The sequence below is a fragment of the Setaria viridis genome, chromosome 5, assembly GCF_005286985.2.
Source record: "Setaria viridis chromosome 5, Setaria_viridis_v4.0, whole genome shotgun sequence".
Classification (NCBI taxonomy): domain Eukaryota; kingdom Viridiplantae; phylum Streptophyta; class Magnoliopsida; order Poales; family Poaceae; genus Setaria; species Setaria viridis.
Window position 1 is genome coordinate 13,355,689 of NC_048267.2, and position 22,000 is coordinate 13,377,688.

The window sequence follows — 22,000 nt, forward strand, 5'->3', positions numbered from 1 at the left end:
GGGTTGTTTTCCAGGTTCTGACAACGAATTATGAGAGTAATAATTCATGTTGAGGATCTGAAAGTTTTCAGATATTTGTCAGGAATAATCCATCCAAAAGCAGTTGACTGTCGGAGCTTCCCATTTGATTCAGCCTTACTTGTAATAAGATTGTAGCATTCGTATTGAGGGTCTGAAAGCTTTTCAGATATTCGTGAGGAATAATCCATCCAAAATCAGTTGACTGTCAGAGCTTCCCATTTGATTCAGGCCCTATCTGTAATAAGATTGTAGTTCTCCTGTAATAAGTATCGTGAAACCTTTATGCGTGCTTATTACTGTTTTCTTGTTTGTTTCCCGTGCTTATTATTTAGTGGGGATATCTCAGTATCCACGCGATGACCTGATATCATAACAGTAACACGCTTTTTTTTCCGATTATATTGGCCCCGATCATGTTACTCTATCTGCCCATCTAGTTATCTAATCCCTGCGCTGACAAAGTGAAATGGCCTGCACGTTCATCTGCAGCGACGCATCAGTAGAGTATTTTTTTTTTCTCTTGTCGGCTCAGAGATCGAAGCGTAGCTAGTGTTGACTTGTTCTCTGATTCCCTCCTGCATAGTGCTCTACGCACTCTACCTGATAATTAATCCCCTTGCTTCGCGCGCGCTAATTACATTACACTCCACTCCGCCCAACCTAATAAGCTCCTGAGCCTGCAGCTGCGTGCTTTCACCGTTCCATGCTTTTGAACGCACGCAGCTGCGGCCGCGCAGTCCGTCCGTTGATCGGCATCGATCGATCAACGATGAGGTGTCGGCGGCCGTCGCTTCCTGCTCTTGTTGCCGTCGTCGTTCTCGTGGGCGTTAGCTGCTGCTGCTGCGCGGAGACCTCGGCCTCGCCGGCGGCCGCGGCGGATGAGCTGATGAGCGGCGGTGAAGCCGGCGGTCCGGCGACGCGGCGGCGCGCGGCGTCGGTGATGGTGCCCATCACCATCCTCAAGTCCGCCGTCAGCGAGGGCGCCGGTATGTACGTAGTACGCTGCATTGCTCCTTAATTTGATCTTCATTCAGGATGGAGGCCGGTTTGGCTTGAGATCATATCGCTGCCCTTTCGATCGCTGATGCCTCCATTGGAATTTGATCTTTGCTAGGAGCAGTTAGTAGCAGTTGCAGTTGAAGTTGAAGCTATTTCGAGCTAGTAATTGGAATAGTTTAGAGACTGATTCTCTTGGGGTTGAAATTACGGGTTAACAATGGAAGCAACTAAGTAATGTGCAGCAAGAATTGCATGCTCGGTGATTAACGGGCAGCCAAATCATCAGTGTTTTGGTTACATGGTTTAGATCTAGCCTGATTAAGATCTAGCCTGGCTCAGCTAGTACGCCCGATTCGGTCGTACTAGTGTAGCCTGGCTTAGGTGCTCTTTTTGCATTGCGCTGGCCTGGCTATGTACTCTGAAGAGGCAAGTAAACAATCACAAGCTGTATTAGACTAGCCTGGTCAGGGACTTAGCCAGGCAACCAAACACAACCTTAAGCATCTCATCGACGGAAAGTAATTGGTACAAGATCAAAGAGAACAAATGAGCTACATATTGTATATACAACCAATGTTTGAAATAATGTCAGATAGTAAAATTCATTTGGGGCATTGTAATTTGTAAAGATACCTTATATGCTACATATATGATACATATGTGCAGTGTGCATGGATGGAACACCACCAGCTTACAACTTGGATCCTGGCTCTGGAGCAGGGAGCAGAAGCTGGATTGTGAACCTAGAGGTCTGTTTATTAGTATATACTTATTTGCCCCATTCAAAATTTGATCCGTGTATATTCCAAATGTAAGCAAGGATCTTCTTTTCCCTTCGTTCTTGCGATCCAAAATTTGTGTTTTTCGAAAGACCGATCCAAAATTTGTGACTGCAGTACTACTAAACCCATGTCCGTCAATCAACGGATGCTTGCGTATATGCATATGCTGACAATGGAAGCTGCGCAGGGAGGCGCGTGGTGCAACAGCGCCAGGACATGCCGGCTCAGCAAGGGCACCGGCCGGGGCTCGTCGGATCACATGGACAAGGCGATCCCCTTCACTGGCATCATGAGCAGTAGCCGCGCCGTCAATCCTGGTTCGTCCGTTTTTGTTCTCCTACACAGTCTCGTCCATTGTTCATCTCAATTCTAAATCGATAATCCTGAATTCCTGATAAAAAAAAATTGCATATACCTGCAGATTTCTACAACTGGAACCGGGTGAAGATTCGCTACTGTGACGGTGGATCTTTTGCCGGTGACGCGTACAACAAGGTGAACCTTTTTGAAAGGTTTCTGATCCATTATATTCTGCGCCATTTCTTGTCGAAACCTTTTTGAAAGCCGTTGTTCAAAGAAAACGTCCTGTTTACCTGAATGTTCAGGAAAATCCAAGTTACCATCCAACTTCGCACAATCATTTAATACAAAGATTGTAAAACTAGCATGCATTCCATCCAAGCCATGATTCGGCCCTGACACAGCTCAAGAAACACGCAAGAACACATCAATCATCAGTTAACTCCTGTTCTAAGTTTACCTATTTGTCTCCTACGCCAAGTGTTCATTTCCATTGTCAATTATATTTCACCAAGTAAAATATAATATGCCAGAAAATTAAGCATCAGCTCGAGTACTAATCGATTTGCTCGAGTCGATTCCAGGAGTCTGGGATTTACTTCCGGGGCCAGCGCATCTGGAACGCTGTCATCAGGCACCTCCTCTCCATTGGGATGTCCTCTGCAGATCAGGTGCCTCTGATCTTTCGTTCTCAATTTAACCAACCTTCCTCAATCCAATCAACCTAACTTGTGTGCATGCCGGACCGATCAAACAGGTGCTGCTCACCGGCTGCTCCTCGGGTGGCCTGGCAGTGGTACTGCACTGTGACCAGCTCCGCGCCTTCTTCCCGCCCGGCACCACCACCACCGTCAAGTGCCTCTCCGACGGCGGCCTCTACCTCGACGCGTGCGTGTGGTTTAACCTTCCTTCCATGCTCGATCGCATATGGATCACAGGCAGTTGCTTCAGAAGCCGATTAACAGGTTTCGCATTGCTGCAGCGTGGACATCTCAGGCGGCCGCAGCTTGAGATCCTACTTCGGCGAAATTGTGGCCATGCAGGGAATAGCTCAGAACCTGCCGCCGGCTTGCACCGCCCGTCTGGACGCCACCTCGGTGTGCTGTTGCTGAGCTGCTCCTCCTCCCCTCTCACATTTTTTTGTCCCTGCACATAGATCAAGCAACTACTGATTTTAACAAAAAAAAAGTTCAATGACCACAAACACATACACATACACATTCGTTCAAGCTGGTGAATGACATCTGCTGAACCTCCTAACTTCATGTCGATGCAGTGCTTCTTCCCGCAAAATATAATCGATAGCGTAAAGACCCCTATGTTCATCCTAAATGCAGCATACGACGTCATTCAGGTAAACATGAACTTTATTGTATGGAGATAGCGCCCTCTCTAACATTTATGAACTCACATGTTGCAAATGCAATCGGTCGATCAGATTTCGCTGAGCCTGGCTCCGAACAGAGCTGATCCCAGCGGCTCTTGGCGGGCTTGCAAGTCCAACCGTTCAGCCTGCAATGCATCCCAAATGAATGTCCTGCAAGGTTGAACAGTTATCTACCGTACATGCACTCACCTTTCTATAAGTTGAACTTCATGCAGTAATATGGTCTGAATACTATGAACTGAGAATATTGCAAAATAAGTGTAGGTTTCAGGGACCAGATAGTGTCATCTGTGCAGGGCTTCTCCCGGTCCAGGAGCAATGGGCTGTTCATAAGCTCCTGCTTTGCGCACTGCCAGTCCGAGCAGCTGGGCACCTGGAACATTGTACCAGGTGGCTCCCCCACCATTCAAAACAAGGTAACAAGTGACAACGCACTATATACAAAAGAAATTCTCTATTTAGAAGATGAATTTCAAAGGGGATACAAGAATTCATGCTCATCATGCTGGCGTGCAGGGGATTGCGAAATCAGTCGGCGATTGGTACTACAATCGAGCTGAAGTCAGGGCAATCGACTGCCGCTATCCCTGCGACAAAACTTGCCACCACATCATGTGAGGAGATCCAACTTTCAGTTTTGCAGTCTGCACAGCATATGGATTCTCGAAAGAGTGTGCATCACATTGATTCGAGAAGCAAATGAAATAAAAAAAAACATTAGAATTCTAAAGCAGAGTGTAGTTTCTCAGTTGATTCAAGAGCAAACAGATGCAGATCCATCCATTGGAACACAACATGGAATCATATGGACTGGGTACTCTCGCTATCTGTCATTCTTACAGTTGCCACTACCAGCAAATGTGAAATGCTATCCAGATTAGAATTATTTCTGGCTGCTCATGTTAACCCTGCAAAAACTTGTAAATGAGGCCTATGTGATTTCCACCACCAAGAACGGATCACAACATTATACAAAACCGTGGGTACAGGAACAAAAACTCTTGCTACAGCAAATTCTATTTCTGTACAACTAATAAAATGTGATTGTTATCCATACTATGAATAGTATGCTTGGTTGCAGTGCAAAATTTGCCAGCAGGACTCACAATTCAAGTAAAAAGTTACATACTGAAGCTGTGTCCCAGTAGAAGTCTCCACATCTCACTCATCATGAATTGCTCCTCACATTTCTCATGCACTGAAATGTCAACTATCACATACAGTGATACAGTGCAAGAGAGGATATACACATGGGAGATTGCCACCGCTAAAATACAGCTTTGCGCAAGGCAACATTTCTCACAGGTGGATCATGATGCCGCTTGGGCAGCACCAAGTTTGTTAGCACCTTTGTCCAATTTCTTTTTGGACCCCTTATTTTGGGGTTTTTCCTCTTCTTGGTTTTTCACCACTGGTTTGAACTGTCGAAAAAGAATGAATAGAACCATAAGGTACATTATGGCAAGTATATTGAAGAGCAAAACTAATGATACCAGTGCTAGCCTGCTAGATATACAAAAAAATAGGCATGTGAAAGATAAATAAATAAGTAGATTGCATGTACAAAAAAGCATGTGATCAGGCAAATCATGATACTTCAAAGTATTTATTGTATGTAGATCTAGTTGACACTACATAAAGGGGAACTGGCTGTTGATTAAACCCAAGAAAACATCTTGCAAGGGAGCTGTAATCACATGACTCTAAACTAACTGGCTGAAATGTGACTTAAAGGGGTCAAAATATAGCATGCTCAAAGAGAGGATTGTTTTGGGAGGGGTGGATGGACAAACCTGATAAACTGAATAAATAGCATTTCTTCGGATTTGAGCCATCATGTCTAAGAAAAGATTGTATCCCTCAAGTTTGTACTCAATAAGGGGATCTCGTTGGGCATAACCCCTTAAGCCAACAGCTTGTTGCACAAACTTAAGTGCCTGCAGGTGTTCTTTCCAGAGCCTATCAATATTGCTTAGAATTAGGAACCGCTCAGCTTCTTTCATCAAGCCAGGAGCTTGCTTCTCCACAATTTCCTGACATGAAGCATAAAATTCATGGAATGAGGAATCATATGACACTATTCTCTGCACTCCTGATATGGTTAATAGTTCATCAAATCTATTATGGTCTCAAACATCATTTCAAAGAAAATAGCTTGTGACATTTCAACTGAAGAGTTTTACAGTCTGAAATGATGAAATGCAGATTTCAGACACATGAATATACTTTTAAGAAGTTACATTTCGAAAAGGAAAACTTCCATTGTTTTTTTTTTCATAGCATGCTGTCATGAGATTATCAAATGTTCTTAGATCTAGCTATGTTTTCTGCTGAGATTTGGTTTTGCCCCTTTAATAAGAACCACTGGTAGATTGGTATGGGTAATTCAGAATGCATTAAATGCAATGCACTGCTTAAACTTTCACCGTGTTTGTAAGAAATATATTGCATTAGTCCTCCGATGATCTTTCAACCATGTGACAACACTTTTGATGAAAGCCAAAAGACAAACAACTAACAGCTTTTTGGAAGTACGCTTCACGTCCTCGCTTACGAAGATACTCCTGTAAATCCTCATAGCTTGAACTTTTGCTCTCCAACAATTCTGGTGTCAAGTCATCCAAAAGATAGCAATACCTAGCAGAAAATAAACAGAAAACATTACAAAGGAGGTGGCAGCACACCAGTCAATAGAGCCCCAACAAATTAACTGACCAAATACATCTGCATTATGAGCATATGTACTATACGAAAGACTCACTGTTGTAGCTTAGCTATGAGCTTGCTGAGGTCCCAATTTTCCTTTGGAGTATCACGGCCTATGTTTGCCTACCAACAAGAGAAGAATTTTCTAGCATTAGTACTTCAGGTTCAGGTTATAAAGTATTAAGTTTAGCTTCAATATTAGAAGGTAACTGTCAGATGGTAACTGTGACTAACCTCTAATATGTCGTCCATTGTTAATTCAGCATATTCCACAATTAGCGACTCAAGACTGTCAGATGCTAGTGCACGCCTTCTTTCTGCATATACACGATCTCTCTGGCTATTCAACACCTCATCATACTCAAATAATTGCTTCCTGATGTCAAAAAAGTAGTTCTCAACTTTCCTCTGAGCTTCATCTAGGGCCCTTGTTAACATTTTTGATTCAATAGGAAGATCCTCAACTCTGAATGCTTGCATCAGACCCTAAACGAAAATTTAATGCAAATTAGATTTTTTTTCTCAAATGACGAGTCATTTCATTAAGAGAGAAATGAAAGTACAAAAGGTTAGGAAAAGCTCCCAACCTTAGCCCACATCACACACACACAGGAAATAAACAAACTAAAAATGCACCACAAACCAAATCTAAAACATGACCAAGACATCAGGCCTAAGTGGATGGGACTAGCATTAGATTTATTCTGGTGTCTCAAAAAATGTTGAAATAATAGTATAATATGAATAAGCCATGCCCAGGGTACATGTTGCAGCAGGAAGCAATAAGTAGCGAGTGAAACAGTAATTTTGCCTGTACTAGACACACTCATGCAGGCTTACACACGTTAAATACAAAATTTGTAGTAGTATTCTCACTGGACAGCAGCCAGTTTATAGTTAGTAGAAGGATATGGAGCAAGATACACTTGGACCCATGATTGCTACTAATATTATGATATCATATTCTATCCTTAGGAAATTTTTGCAGTGAATGGATTTGAGTGTATTCCATTCCAAGGATATGAATAAAGTATTCATAATTGTTCAAACATATAACATGCAACTTAATACAGACATTCAACTTTGTCAAAAGCATTTAATAAAAGTGCAGTCTGTATCACCACAAAGATTGGGAATACTAAACGAGGGGCTTTTGAATGCAATATTGTACTAATGTACTTCTGCACAGGTCAGCCATTGATATCATTTCTCATGTATATAGAACTAGACAAAACAACACAAACCTGTATCCTGTCACCTCCAAAGATCCGGAAGATATTATCCTCAAGACTAAGAAAGAAGCGAGAGCTTCCAGGATCCCCTTGCCTGCCACTTCGACCACGAAGCTAAACAGAAAGAGAAAGCAATTGAGTTTCAATCATTCCCAGCCATGATTGCAACAAACATAGATTTCTTAACTACTTTGTTATTAGCTTTGCACAAATTAAAAACATGCACAGTTGGGCTTTGGCATGAAATATAACATTATTTTAAGGCTGACTGTTTACATCTAGCTTGAAACAAATACACTAGCAATCCACTGAAGAAGAAATAAAGCTTGGGTTGACCCCTATATATTAGCAGCAGTAGGTTCAATATCATATTACCTGATTGTCAATTCTGCGTGATTCATGGCGCTCTGTCCCTACTACATGAAGCCCACCTGCTGTAATGACCTGAATTAAAAAACAATGATCGCATGAGCACTATGCTATATTCAATAGCAACAGACAGAGCTTTGAATACTTTTATATGCAATATAACCTTCTTCTTTTCCTCCTCTGTGTAAACTTTATATTCATCTGATATCTTCATAAATGCATTTCTCAAATTCGCTATTACATCATCTCGTGTTGGTCCCTGACATATAAAGAAAGACAGTTAAGTCTTCCAAGAGGCAAAAAAGTTTTAATAGAACATTCCCAGAAAAATGTGTAGTAGTCTAAAATCAGGTTCGTCATTGGTATACAAGTGCTAAGGCTAACACAAACTATGTACTGACTGGCACCAATGTAAAAAAACATCCTGCAGCTTGAACAGACTCTTGAAATATCCAGAAGGTATTGCAATATTCCTATATATTTGTTCCAGTTTTTATTTCAGGATCACGAACTATTTTCTAAGCCTCCAATCATTCACATTTCTGGACATGTAATTTTGACATTTGAATGTGCTGTGAAGGCCGATATTTTAAAATCTGAAACGTACTGCAGCAAAAGTTACAACATCTTGTGTGGTGACAAGTGACTGCATTGAGCTCTACGAATCAAGCAGGTCGATGTACTTATGAGTTACAAGTTACAACTTAAAACCATGAGACTCAAGGATAAACAAAATATACCATGATACAATCATAAATATGACAAGGTTTTCAGATGTCTGATATTGTTATCTATCATCAATACACTGCCAGACATACAAGATACGGCATGCAGGAAACCAGATGGTGTTACCCTAATATGTTTTTTTTTAAATCATGCAAGAGAATCATTTGGAGTTGATACTGAGGAATCAGCTCAAACGTTGCTTAAACATTTGCGATTCCTTACCGAACTGACTATTTAGATAAACACAAACTAAGGTTTGACCTACAATTGCTTGCATAGGCCTACCTTCTCACATGAGTAGGACAACCGCTCTTCTGCTTCCAGCTCAGTTAACGATTTCTCTCCCCATTCTTTGACAGCCACTTCAACTGCATCTTTGACAGATGATGATGTTTCTTTTGAAAGTTCGCATGGGAACAAGCTTTCGTTTGTCTGAGAGGAGAATAAATGCAATAAGTCATCAGGTCAATTTTATAACAAATTAAATCATAATACAACTATCCGATGCAAAGTCCCAGAATATCGAGAAAATCACATGCTGTCTCATGTTACTATGAACATGTAGCCTGTTATCTACCTTCCATGTCTTTCTTGGTGGCATCTGCTTTTTTGATACAATGACACCATCCATTGGATTGACGACTCTGCAACATTTGGAATCATAAGGTGCATAAGAAAACCTAAAATCTTAAATAAAAATGTGAGGATTATATTCAGTTATACATGTATACTGGAAAACAATAATGTCTGTCTATATGAGCATAGTTTCCCAGAGAAGTCTGTTGCAAAGGCGTGGTAGTTCCATTGTAGCTTCTAATTTGTTCAAGGTAATGAAGTTTTTCAAGCTATGGGATTTTGAACTCTAAACTGGCATACAAATCAGAACCATTGTCAAGGCCACCATAATGATCTTTAGGAGTAAACACCGACAGGCGACAGGGTGGCTGCGTTGCAGTGGCTGCTATGGGTAAGAGATTCCTCATTAAGAGATACAGCTCTCTCAGAAAAAAAGAAGCATATCTGTAAGATTATAGATGTAGATCACAACTCAATCTCTCTTTACAAATATAATGACAAACTTATTGAGAAATAAACATAGGCTGACTTTTAAAATTCGATACAGTACCGCAGCTACAGAACCAAGTTTTGTTGTTCATGACTCATGAGTGCAGTTCCTTGACAGATAACAACTACAGGATCCGGTAATTAGATGGCAGTATATTGTACAGCTTAGCATAAGTCATCACAAGAGAAATGCCAAAGCATTGTTTTCTAAAACTAAAGCCATGTATTGGAGTTACTGAAGAATACTATTAGGGGTTCTGACAACGAATATTGATACCTTGGCATAAGGATCTCACGCAACTTCAACCTGGCCATGAATTCTGCATTGCCACCAAGGATAATATCAGTTCCACGTCCTGCCATGTTGGTGGCAATTGTCACAGCACCAAGGCGTCCACTCTGAGCGACAATCTCTGCCTCCCTCTCAACATTCTCTGGCTTTGCATTCAGGACCTTCAGTAGAAATTGCAGAGACAATAAAATATTAGATGGCTTTGGACATCTTAGGAAATGAGAACCTTAGGATGGAAACTCAAAGCATTTAGTAGGTTACAGCTAGTTGTCTTTTAAACAGTTTCCTTTTATTCATTGGCTTCCTGTGAAAGGAGGAAAATTAGTTTATTCAAAATCTTGAGTCAAAGATTTGAAGGCCAAAAAGTATAAATTCTCCTAAGCTGCAAAGCTGTAGCATCAAGAAGATGAATTTTCCAATAAAAAATTACTACTACAAGCGCATAATAGAGTAGCATTATAAATTATTAACTATATGGAGTCAAGGAAGATAGAAATTTGAGGTTCTATTTTGTATCGATTCAGAAAGACATTTTTTCTGAGTTAGATTTGTTCTTTAAAAAAAAGGATATATATAGTCATTTCACACTAGACTAGGACTTTGATCAAGTGTGAAAAAAAAAATCTCTGCGAGCACGGAGCACTAAGGACGGCATTCCTCAACGGAAACTGAAGGATTTCTTATTGTTAATGAAACTAACAGGAATACCTCATGAGGAATCCCAGCTTCACGCAATTGTTCTGATAAAGATTCACTTTGCTCAACACTAGTGGTACCAACAAGCACAGGACGCCCAACTTTATTCATTCTCGATATCTCCACTAGAACAGCACGCCATTTTCCATTTGTTGCTCTAAAAACAACATCTGAGTCATCCTGCAACAAAAGAAGTAAAATCAACCTTTCACTGAAAACGAGGTCCAAATGAAATAAGGACAGATATTTTTTTGAACACACAGGAGAGCTGCGTATCTATGTATTAAAGAGAGAAGAAAGAAAGAAAGAAACCCGGTCTCTTACAAGCAATCCCTCTAACTCACCTAGGAGAATAGAGAGATTGCAGAAACAAGCAAATAAAAATCACCTAAGCATAAAAAAACGACCCGACATAGGCCAATTAAGTTAGACCAACACCATGACCAAGCCTCAACTCACATAAGGACAGATATTTAACTGTTACAACGTTTTAAATTATCATAATAATAAAGTGAAAGTACCTTCCGTATCATTGGCTTGTTTGTTGGAACAACAGTAACTTTTAGTTTATATATGCTCTCAAACTCCTGGCTCTCTGTAGCTGCAGTTCCAGTCATGCCACATAGTTTGGGAAACTGTCACAGAGTATATTAGTTTCTTGAGAAAGTAACAGATTGAACATATTGACAAAGAAAAGGAGAAAGTTGTTTATCCAGCACACTGAGACATAATCTTATTTCATTAGCATTTACCACAATGAAAAAAAGGGGTCAGCAATGTGGTTAGCGGTCATTAGAGTTGAAACAGAATCAACGATTTGTTGGTAGATGAGTTTATTTTCAAGTAGATGTTCACAATTGGAGGTTTCAATCAAATGAATTGTCACTTGCCTGAAGAAAGAAGTTTTGGTAACTTATTGATGCCAGAGTTATTGTTTCATTTTGTATAGTTACACCTTCTTTTGCTTCAATTGCTTGATGGAGACCATCACTCCATCGCCTGCCCTGCCAAAAATATCAAAACCTCAAATGTGAAAGCTAGACTAGTGAGATATTTTTCTCAAGCATGCAGGAGAGCAGACGTTCAGTACACCAGTCAAAGTTTGCGACCAAAGAATATAACAACAACATAGCCTTTCAGTCCCAAGCAAGTTGGGGTAGGCTAGAGTTGAAACCCAACAAGAGCCACAAATCAGGCTTCAGGCACATGAATAGCTGTTTTCCAAACACTCCTATCCTGGGCTAAATCTTTGGTATATTCCATCCCTTCAAATCTCATTTTATTGCCTCTTCTCATGTCAATTTTGGTCTTCCTCTACCTCTCTTCACATTACTGTCACGCCTTAGGGTTCCACTACACACCGGTGCCTCCGGAGGCCTCCATTGGACATGTCCAAACCATCTCAGTCGGTGTTGGATAAGCTTTTCTTCAATTGGTGCTACCCCTAACCTATCATATATATCCTCATTCCGGACTCGATCCCTTCTCGTATGACCACAAATCCAACGCAACATACGCATTTCCGCAAAACTTATCAGCTGGACATGTCGTCTTTTTGTAGGCCAACATTCTGCACCATACGACATTGCAGGTCTAATTGCTGTCCTATAAAACTTGCCTTTTAGCTCCAATGGTACCCTCTTGTCATATAAAAGACCAAAGAATATAACAACCAACGGGAAAAAAAATTATCTTATGGGTATCAAAGAATTGCTTGATACCTGAACATGAATAGACTGAGCATAGTGTGATGAATATACTAGAATGCAACAGTATGTACTCATTTATTTAGGACTTCAGGTCATATGGACGTTAAAATGTTTTTTGATACTGAGACTAACAAGAAACACTCACCACCATAACTCTGCCAGTGAACTCATCCACAATAAGCACTTCCTTGCTACGAACTATGTAATTGACATCTTTAAGGAAGAGCTCCTTAGCTTTGATTGCATTTAGAACGTATGAAGCCCATTGTTCACGAGGATCATACAGATCATTTATGTCCAGTATTTCTTCAGCGTCCGCATAGCCTTGCTCTGTAAGTAAAACATTTCGCTGCTTTTCATCAACCTGAAGAAATAACCATTCATAATAGGGGAAATTATATTCTAGTAAATTACGAATAAACACAGATTACGGCAAGGTGATAGACATATGCAAGAAACATATGTTTTATGTGTCTAGAAAAATGGCATTAGAAAAATCAAGCATGCACATTTCTAATCTCAAATAGGAAGGAAAAATAAAAGTTTCAGAAATCAGACGGCTAGAGTACATGGGACTTAAAAGATATCGAAAGTGCAAAGCTACATAACGTTACATAATCAATCCATATTGAATATCCATTCAGAAGTGATTTAACAGGGTTAAGAGCTAGTTTATTGCTCACAGTGTAATGAATGTCTCGCTCAAAAGCTTCAGCTATTTTTGCTGCTTTGTAATACCGATCACTTGGCTTTTCAGCTAGGCCTGATATTATAAGCGGGGTCCTTGCTTCATCAATAAGGATTGAATCAACTTCATCTATCACACAGTAATTGAAGTTCCTCAAGACAAGCTCATCTATAGTCTGCAATAATGAAAACTCTGTTAATTACAGATAGATCTGATGATCCATGTTCCTTGACTAATAGCAAAGAATTTCCAACAAAGGGAAACACATACCATAGCAAGGTTATCTCTTAGATAGTCAAAGCCAAGCTCACTGTTTGTGACATAAGTAATATCACATGAGTAATTTTCCCTCCTTTGCTCAGGTGTCATGTTCTCTGTCAAAATAAAGAGTGAGACTCTGTTCAAGAAAGCATCACTAGCGAACAAAGAAACAGAACCGATAAATGATGCCTCTGTTAAGAAAAAAAAAAGGTAAACTAAATGCTAGTTCAGCTAGGACATATGAAGTTGGTACATGATAGTGCATGGAGGCACATGCTACAACTCAGAATGGTAATAACCCAGTTAAATATTCACAGTAGGAGTTATTAGGCTTTTCATGGTTCAGACAAGCCATCCTCTTAGGCTTATGTAATTTCATTTGTTCCAAATACATGCCGGTGCTTCTATGAACCTATTGCCTGCTAGTGCTCATATTAGTAAAGAAGCATCCTTAATTTATGTTTTTAATATTAAGGTGGAAACTGAAGTTACAGAACTATATGTGCAACCGGAGATGGAACAAATAACAGTAATGAACAATGTGATGTGATGACATACGTTGAATTAAGCCAACCTGCAGTCCTAGGAATCGGGGAACTTGACCAACCCATTCACAATCACGTCTTGCAAGATAATCATTTACAGTGACAACATGCACTCCCTTCCCACTCAAAGCATTTAAGTATGCTGGCAGAATGGCCACAAGTGTCTTCCCCTCTCCAGTCTTCATTTCTGCGATCTCCCCCTTGTGCAGAACCATGCCACCAATCAACTGAACATCAAAGGGGCGAAGGCCTAGAACTCTCTTGGAAGCCTCCCTCACAACAGCAAATGCTTCCTGCAGAAACAATAACGAAAATTGCATCTTGAGGTGTCACTCTACATGAGTCGCCATGCTTAACATGTCTTCGATTATCTTGTAGTGGCAAATGAAAAAGGAATATTGAGCTACTCTATTTACTTATCCTCTGAATATTGCATCTTAATACATAATCTCGGTGAGAGTTGGTTCATCTAATTGGTGAGAGTTGTTTTTCTTCACAGATAATTTTCACATACGTCAAAAGCTTCTCCATCTCTCAAGAAAAATGGATCAGTTACGTGTCAAGAGTGTATGTTGAACTTCACATTTGCAGGTACTATTCTTATGTTACATAAATTAGCAAAAACAATATCTACATTACTTTTTACTAGGTGCTATTGCTGTACCCAATTGCTGTCTCTGTTGTGCTGTTTTCCTGATCTACTTGTTTGGTTTATGTACAGTCGTGTTCCTCGTACCCCCACAATCTGATCCGAGAATAAATTGAAGGCAAAGTTTTCAATATAATATACTTCAGTGACTCTGAACGTCGAACTAATTCTGTTGCTGTTAGTTAACAGAAATGCACGGTTTTTCCATTTCCTCTTTAAAACATTACAATCATGATCGCAGACTGTAATATCACAATTTGAAACATTGTGATGTGTCCTTGATCGCAGACTGCAAATATCATAATGTGGTAAAATTCCATTTTCGTTTTGACACTACTGAAACTGAAAGCATGCGATGCGAGAATCCGTAACGCTTTGGGTACGCACGGGGAGGAGGGAGTCGAGGGACTCTCCGGAGCGCGCCCGCTCCTGGAGCGCTGCAGTGCGAGCGCGCAGGTCGGCGTCGGAGAGCGCCGAGACCTCGGGCTCCATGGAGTTGATGCGCGCCACGGTGTCGGCGTACTTCTTCCGCGTCGCCTCCCCGTCGTCGCGGCCGCCCCCGCCGAACATGCCTCCCAGCAGACCCCCCACGCGCGCCACGTGGGAGCCACCTTCCCGCCACCCCTGCATACCCCAGCCCCGCCGGGTGGGGTGGAACTGAACCCTGAACCCGCCGCAGCCCCCAGCGTGACGAGGCGAGGCGAGGCCGGTGGCGGACGAAGGGTGGGGAAAGCGCAGCGCGGGGGTGGCGGCTGCGGCGGCCGCCGAGGCGTGAGGCGCCGTGGCCATGGCGCGCGCTGGATGGCTTCTCTCCGGCGCTTCGTGTGGCGCGCACGGCGACAAGCCGCCGCGTGCTCTGGGTGGTGGGCAACGGCTCTGGCGTGGCAGTGGAGTGTGGATGGAGGTGGAGGAGACGATGGATAAGGAAGTAGGTGGGCCGTGGAGAGAGCCCATCTTAATCGAGCCCATGTAGAGAGAGAAGGTGGTGATTGGGCCCAAAACTGACCGAGCCCATCGTGTCAGTCCCCCGGCCTGGATCTTCTACACGACGCTTTGCTCTTCCTACTAGGCCCAAACTCCAGCCCTAAGCCACAGCAGCTGAGCTTGGAACTTGAATTCAGATTTGAATTCGAATTTATACTGACAAGCAGAAAACCTCAACAAAAAGCATGTGAGAATAGGACAGATTCAAACTGGAAAAGCAGAATCCAGTATGTCCCCACATTTTTTGACAAATTGATAATCCATGATTTCCATGGCCCTTCTTTTCACAAAGGCGACCACCATCAGACACATTATATAAATAAAGTAAACAAAACTGCCTCTGATTTCAAAAGGGAAAAAAGAATGGAATTAGTCTAGATTGTAAACACTAATAGCAAAGTTATACTGCACTCTTTGATCCTTCCAGATTCCAGAAAGACATTGGCTGCGGCTTCCCATAAATGAATGGATTTCAAAGAATAGTGACACCACCCGCCAAATAGTATACATGTAACATCTGCGATGCTCTTATTGTGTAAATTTCTCAGCCTGTATGACAAGGGACCGTTTATGAACTTACTCTACCACATCAGGGTCAAAATGGGGGGAAAAGAATCAAGCAAAATCATACAATTTCTACAGCACCCTAAATGGCGCTTCACCAAACCAAACATGTGATCGGCTCGGGCATGTCTCATGAGTCACGACGCCACAATTTTGCTCACAAAGATCTCAGCTATCGTTTGGGCAACTTTCTGAAGGCACGCTATGGCTTCTGTAGCAATCCACCGTTTCCATGTGTACTGCTCTGATTATTTGTGTTAGCTTGGTTCTGGCGGGACCAATTTGAGGCTGCGCATCCACTCACAGAAACTATGGTCGTCAAAGTGGATGAAGCTACTCTTTAGCCTAGCCCTTTGCTCAGGGGTAAGCGTCCGTAATTGTGGAAACCTTGACTCCTGAAACAAGCAATAATTCTTCTGTTAACAAACTGAGCTGCAGCAGAACAGCTCATTTCAGTTACTTTATCAAGGACCACATGGCTAGCCATGGTTATAAATATCAGCGAAAGAAATTGCAATGAAATCAGGTGAACCAAATTGCAAGGTTAGCAGAAACAGATACCTGCTCATAAGTAGGGTCTTTGTGAGCTGGGATAAGGCGTGAGACAAAATATCTAGCCTGAGAGCTTCCTTGCTGTGCCAAAATATAAGAAAGAACAGTCAATTATAAAAGAAAAGCATGTTGCCCCTTTTTAAGCCATCTTTCACACTACTTTAGTTAATTAAACAAGTAGTAAAAGATTCAATGATTTGAAGAAATGTCCAGTTGATGCAACCAAAACTCCCATGCCACAGTTATGTTCAGCCAAATGTCATATGAACTGGTAAGCATTTCATAGCAAAAAGCACTACAGAGCAAACTAAAGATTTACATTGAAATGAACAAATGTAACAATATTCTTGCACCAATCTTTATAATCAATAAGTTGCAACCCAACAGACATGGTCCAGGCTAGTTAAGACAGCCAAGCTATTGGTGAAGTAGTAGATATTAGATGAATTCTGGTACAGGCAGTATAAAAGTGCACTCACAGCAAAAATTGCCTAGATATCACAAGAAGAAAAGCAGCTAGAAATAACAGTGAAGAATGAGAACAAGCAAACTGACTTTGAATGAAAGAATCCTGGGAGCTGGAAACCGTTGCTCACTGAGCTCTTCTGCCAGTGTACGGCATGCTGCTAAAGCTGCTGCACTTTGCCCTTCTTGGGCTGCTAGCTCAGCACCCTGAAAAGATAAGTAATGACAATTAAATAAAAAATTGTTCTTTGACAAATGACAACAAATGAACAAGTTATAAAGGAAATGCCTTAAAAGATTCAAAACAAGATCCTCCATACGTCCTAGTCTCGCGATGCACTCTTTATAGCTTCTAAGCATGAACTAGTTTCCTTTTTTTTGTATCTATAAGTGATAATTCAATAATTTCAGTTCATTAATCTTCACATTACATTCACACTAAGTGGTTCACATTCTTCAGTACTTGTTACATCAACCATAACCCTGGGTGCAAGTTCCCCTTCGTCTTTGTTCACCTTACACTTACAGGTTCGAAAGTGAACTGTCGACTACGAAATTACACTGCTATGTTGCACTGTGGCCCCTTACTTGTCCAGAAAATGTACATGGTTCGAATATGGCAATCAAGAACAAAGACATCCTAACAGAGTAACAGGTACAGACGTACAGTGCATGCAGGCCAAAAATGTGCCATCTAAAGTTCAATACTGGTGTTTGGTGATCAAAACCTAACATCAAGATTCATAAAAGATGGCTATGTAGAAGTGTTGAAGGCAAAGGCAACAGGAGTAAGCTAAACATCAAGTTACAAGGTTGGGATTACGGTACAGGAGATGGATCACGAGTAACATACCAGCCAAATGAAAATATCAGTTCCATGGTCCAGCACCACTGCAGCATTAGATTGCATGACAAGATCATATGCCGGCAATTCCTCAAAGGTACCACCTTCGCGATGCATTATGCACCGAGGTGCCATCATACGGAGTGAAAGATCAAATGAAGCATTCAAGAACAAATTCCTAAGTACAGATCGTTCATCTTCATGTCCGATTATGCTACCTAAAAGTGGCCCCCTTTTCAGATGAAACAAGCACTCTGGGAGTGATGCTAGTTCTTTTGGGAAACGGTAAAGCTTTGATTTTGGGGCCTGAGTACCAAATTTGAGAGCTATGTCCTTTACCCTTTCATCAATTGATTGCCTCATATCAATAGCATCAGAGGCGGTTCTGGCACGCAAGACGGTTCTTTTACCGATGATCACTGAGGCAACATCCTCCTGCACACTTGCCAGATACGCAGACAAACCATCAACAGTCTGCAGCCTCATAGTGATCACCCGAGTGATTTCTGCTTGATACACATTGGAATAATGGACTGCAAACTGAAAGAAAACAAAATCACTCTTGATATCACCCTTTGTCTCCATAGACACAGAAAAACTCTGTGTCTCCTCGACACTATGCATCTGGATACAAAATGAACTATCATGCTTGAATGTTTCATGGGAATCAGGAGACGCCTCTTCACCAGGGCCAATAACTTGAGTAACAAGCATATTATCTGAGCACCTGATCTCAAATAAGCCATGGGAACCGGCTGCTCTAGTTGATGCCCTTTGCAAGTTGACTCCAAAGGCCTCTCCAAAGTCATCATGAAGTAAAAGCACACCTCCAGAACACTTTGCTAGTGGTTGCAGAACAGGAACCCTCACAGGACACTGTCCGGCACAAAAGATATCAACGACAGTACTGTGTCTCTGTGCTTCATGCCCAAGACTCTCCATCCACTTCATAGCTATCTTCTCCAGGTAAGCATAGTTCGGATGTTTAACCGAATAAGGCACAGATCCTGGTCCAAAGGTGCAAGGGCCACCAGCACACAACAAGATCCTGCAATTGCCCCCAGATCTCTTGATAATTCCACGAGACAACTCCACTGACGGCCCTTGAATAATACCAAGGGCAACCTCTACGGCTGCACCAAGGCACCGATCCCTTGACACTTCTGGCACACTCAGCTGATAGGGTCTCAGAGATGAGAATATTGTGTGTGCAACAGGCAGCGAAGCATGTATAGGAGACAGGTAAACCCCTGTCCCATAGATTAGTGCCTTCAAAGACTCATGTGTAGGTGACTTATTTCCAGGTAGCACATCCGCTGACACAGCTGCCCCTTCTGAGAAATCATACACCGAGACTGTTCGCCCGTAGGTGATTATTCCTATCTTTGCTGTCGGAGGAAGAGAATCCACAAAAGCATGCAAGGAGCCCTGCAGATGCTGCAGATGGGCCTCGTCGAGGCACTCATCTATGAGAATAAAAATGGGGCCAGACACCCTTGAGTCAGACACAGGGACAAAACCTGGCCTCCTGTTTCCCACCTGAACATAATCCACAGTCGTTGATGCTAGCTCCGGCCACTGGAGCAGGTCCTGCTTGCTGGAGACTACGAATTCCCCTTCACTGCCGTTGATCTTCTGGCAGATGACGCACTGCCACTGCCCAGAGCCGATCGAGATGTCACAGTACAAATTGACATAGGCCCCGCAGTTCAGGCAGCGGCGGGGGTCACGCTCCACGACCTCTGGCCCAGGCGACACCTCTTTCCCCGGAGAAACCAGAACTCCGAACCCCAAGCTTAGGGCATTGAGCAGCTTCTTCTGCTTCAGCACCTACAATTACAAAAGGCACACCATGATCAGGTGTGGATTGCAAAACCTTGCGAGTGGATGTGTGGGTGGGGGTGGGATTTGTATAATTTTATCAATGAATGTGGATTTGCTTCCAGCTTTACATTCAGGTCTCGATCCAAACGGTGCCGTGTTTGGGTGTGCACATTGCAGTTGAGCTCTAGGAGAAGGGCATTCATCACTGCAGCGAGGATCAGAGAGCTAGGCGGTACCTTGTTCGCGGAGAACTGGACGTAGGGGTTGTTGAGGCCGTCCCCCTGGAGCGGCGACGGCGCGGGGGCGAGATCCCCGTGCAGCGTGGCGGCGCCGTTGAGGAAGTGCGGCGCCGACGAGGTGGGGAGGGAGGCGGTGGTGGCGGAGGAGGACGAGGAGTAGCCGCTCCCCGCGGGGGCGAAGGGCACCGGGTGGGGCGAGGCCGGGGTGGCGCGGAAGGGCACGGCCGCGGGGCGCAGCGGCGAGGAGAAGACGGGCGGGCCGGGGGGCGTGCTGAGGTGCGCCGGCGCGTGGTGGCCGCCAGGCCCGGAGCCGGGGCTGGGGCTGGCGGGGCCCCGCGCGGCGAGGGCTGGCGAGAAGACGCGCGGCGGCGGGGTGAAGGGCGCCGCGGGGAAGGGAGGAGACGCGTGCGCCGGCTGCGGCCGCTGCCCCGGCGGCGTCTCCTCCATGCCGGGCCGCCGCTGGGGATCGGTGAGGGCGCCGGCGGTGGCGGCGCGCGGATCTGGAGGGGGCGCGAGGGAGGAGAGGAGACCGTGGGGAGGCGCCCGGGCTCGGAGAATTGGGGATCCGGGCGGGGAATGCGACGAGGAAGACGAGGGTGGAGGTGGGAGATGGGCTGCGATGGGATCGGATTTGCTCCCGGCTCGGGTTGTTGTTAATCGAATCAACGTCACTGCGGCTGGATCTCGGCTCGCTATTGGTTGGGGTTCGCGGGTGTTCCCTGGCTTACGAGTACGAGTAGAGCAGACAGCGCGCTCGCTGCCTGCCTGCGAGGTGCGAGCGTGGCCGGGGTCCTACGGCTCCACCGTTTGCGGCTGGGGAAGATGGGTCAACTCTGTAGTCAACGGTCACCTTTGCTTTCTGCGTGCAATGCAGGATCCTCTGCCGTTTGCCAGTAGTGTAGGAGTAGGAGCAGCCACCATAGGCAAATACTGCTAGGCAATATGGCTCAGCACAATGACAAGTACCAAGCATTCTGAAAGAGCACATGACACGCATTCGTACATCTACGATGGATAGTATCTTTCTTTTGATTTAAATGCAGAAGGACTTTTTTAGTGTGATTTTGCTGGTCATCCTATGCATATGTTTGTGTACGATTTTAGACAACGTAGACATAAAAGCGAATGCGAAATGCATAATGTATTGATGTCTTACGAGCATTTACAAATAGATTTAGAGCAACAAGACGAATCACGTGTCACGACTTATGTGCTTTATTTAATTTCACCAATCTATAAAGGAAGAAGAGGTTGGGTTTGTACGACTACGAGGAACAATAATAATCTCAAATTGTATCCAATAAAAAAGTACACCCCACATCATAATGCAAGAGGGAGCATGTGGCTCGTATTGTAAGACTGTGTAGGTGCACTTAGCCAACACAAATGAAATAATCAAATCATAAAAAGTAATAATCTCGAATTATGTAGAGATATACGACCCAACACGATGGTACTGTTATCCATGCACTTTATCTGTTGGACCGTAGAAAATTCTGGTGAGAACAAAATTACTAGCTGTTGTAGATCATGTCGTACCTTATCCATTGAATATATTTGCTAATAATCAAATTAAGCCAGGCAGTAATGTATGTTGTGAACATCCGGATATTTTTGGCTTAATTTGATTGTATAAAAAAAGCACATGTTGAAGTGGTAAATGTTGATAACCGACATCCGTGAGACTTCAAAAACTCTGAAGGGTATAAGTGGTTTTGGAGAAATATTTGGAAATACAAAATATCGAAGAGGAGAAGAAAAATAGTAAATTCTAAATTTTGAAGACCAAAACACTATGAAACTATTTATTATGGCTTTTTTACTTGTTTTCCATCCATAATTTTCGAACTTCCACCTTCATCTCCATCGTCTCGAAAACTATAGGTGGACCCTAGGTTTTATAGTCAACCTACGACAAAGATGGTTTACACGTGCCTTGATGCTTCGTGGGCAAGAGTTTTAGAAATGTCAAGTAAACTAACCCTTTATCACTATAGATACTTGGTTGCCAATTTTCTTTGAAACTACCAACTAGCCATTTATCGTCACAAAATATGTGATAATTTATCTGTTGTCGTGCTATCTATTGCATGTTAAACTA

General features: G+C 43.0%; 3 protein-coding genes across 3 annotated transcripts; 1 reads left to right on the forward strand and 2 right to left on the reverse strand.

Moving 5' to 3' along the window:
- Positions 1–606: 606 nt before the first annotated feature.
- Positions 607–4,543, forward strand: LOC117858075 (pectin acetylesterase 3). Its single transcript, XM_034741061.2, has 11 exons — positions 607–1,007; positions 1,687–1,769; positions 1,990–2,119; positions 2,224–2,297; positions 2,687–2,773; positions 2,860–2,990; positions 3,085–3,199; positions 3,379–3,456; positions 3,541–3,646; positions 3,754–3,905; positions 4,006–4,543. Exons 1-11 carry the CDS (start codon positions 725–727, stop codon positions 4,105–4,107), a joined length of 1,341 nt encoding a protein of 446 aa, XP_034596952.1. The 5' UTR covers positions 607–724; the 3' UTR covers positions 4,108–4,543.
- On the reverse strand, positions 4,474–15,297 carry LOC117858073 (protein translocase subunit SECA1, chloroplastic). Its single transcript, XM_034741059.2, has 19 exons — positions 14,815–15,297; positions 13,792–14,071; positions 13,243–13,346; positions 12,968–13,147; positions 12,430–12,648; positions 11,466–11,579; positions 11,097–11,210; positions 10,588–10,755; positions 9,865–10,040; positions 9,100–9,166; positions 8,808–8,954; positions 7,960–8,055; positions 7,803–7,871; positions 7,440–7,541; positions 6,430–6,681; positions 6,251–6,318; positions 6,009–6,126; positions 5,283–5,522; positions 4,474–4,910 (listed from the first exon to the last, which is right to left on the reverse strand). Exons 1-19 carry the CDS (start codon positions 15,214–15,216, stop codon positions 4,800–4,802), a joined length of 3,027 nt encoding a protein of 1,008 aa, XP_034596950.1. The 5' UTR covers positions 15,217–15,297; the 3' UTR covers positions 4,474–4,799.
- Positions 15,298–15,916: 619 nt separating this feature from the next.
- On the reverse strand, positions 15,917–20,663 carry LOC117858074 (protein transport protein SEC23 A). Its single transcript, XM_034741060.2, has 5 exons — positions 19,897–20,663; positions 17,846–19,666; positions 17,083–17,199; positions 16,537–16,608; positions 15,917–16,370 (listed from the first exon to the last, which is right to left on the reverse strand). Exons 1-5 carry the CDS (start codon positions 20,344–20,346, stop codon positions 16,233–16,235), a joined length of 2,598 nt encoding a protein of 865 aa, XP_034596951.1. The 5' UTR covers positions 20,347–20,663; the 3' UTR covers positions 15,917–16,232.
- Between the last annotated feature and the right edge of the window lie 1,337 nt (positions 20,664–22,000).

Bases quoted from the DNA above. Each gene is read 5' to 3' on its own strand.
- LOC117858075 (XM_034741061.2), top strand. From the start codon at position 725: ATGCTTTTGAACGCACGCAGCTGCGGCCGCGCAGTCCGTCCGTTGATC. The intron at 2,991-3,084 runs GTGCGTGTGGTT...GCATTGCTGCAG, and splicing joins GGCGGCCTCTACCTCGACGC to CGTGGACATCTCAGGCGGCC. The intron at 3,906-4,005 runs GTAACAAGTGAC...GCTGGCGTGCAG, and splicing joins CCCCCACCATTCAAAACAAG to GGGATTGCGAAATCAGTCGG.
- LOC117858073 (XM_034741059.2), bottom strand. From the start codon at position 15,216: ATGGCCACGGCGCCTCACGCCTCGGCGGCCGCCGCAGCCGCCACCCCC. The intron at 11,211-11,465 runs GCAAGTGACAAT...ACTCTGTGACAG, and splicing joins ACCAAAACTTCTTTCTTCAG to TTTCCCAAACTATGTGGCAT. The intron at 4,911-5,282 runs GTTTGTCCATCC...CTTTTTCGACAG, and splicing joins CTATTTATTCAGTTTATCAG to TTCAAACCAGTGGTGAAAAA.
- LOC117858074 (XM_034741060.2), bottom strand. From the start codon at position 20,346: ATGGAGGAGACGCCGCCGGGGCAGCGGCCGCAGCCGGCGCACGCGTCT. The intron at 17,200-17,845 runs GTATGTTACTCG...TTATCTTTTCAG, and splicing joins CTGATATTTTCATTTGGCTG to GGTGCTGAGCTAGCAGCCCA. The intron at 16,609-17,082 runs GTCAGTTTGCTT...ATTTTGGCACAG, and splicing joins CCAGGATTCTTTCATTCAAA to CAAGGAAGCTCTCAGGCTAG.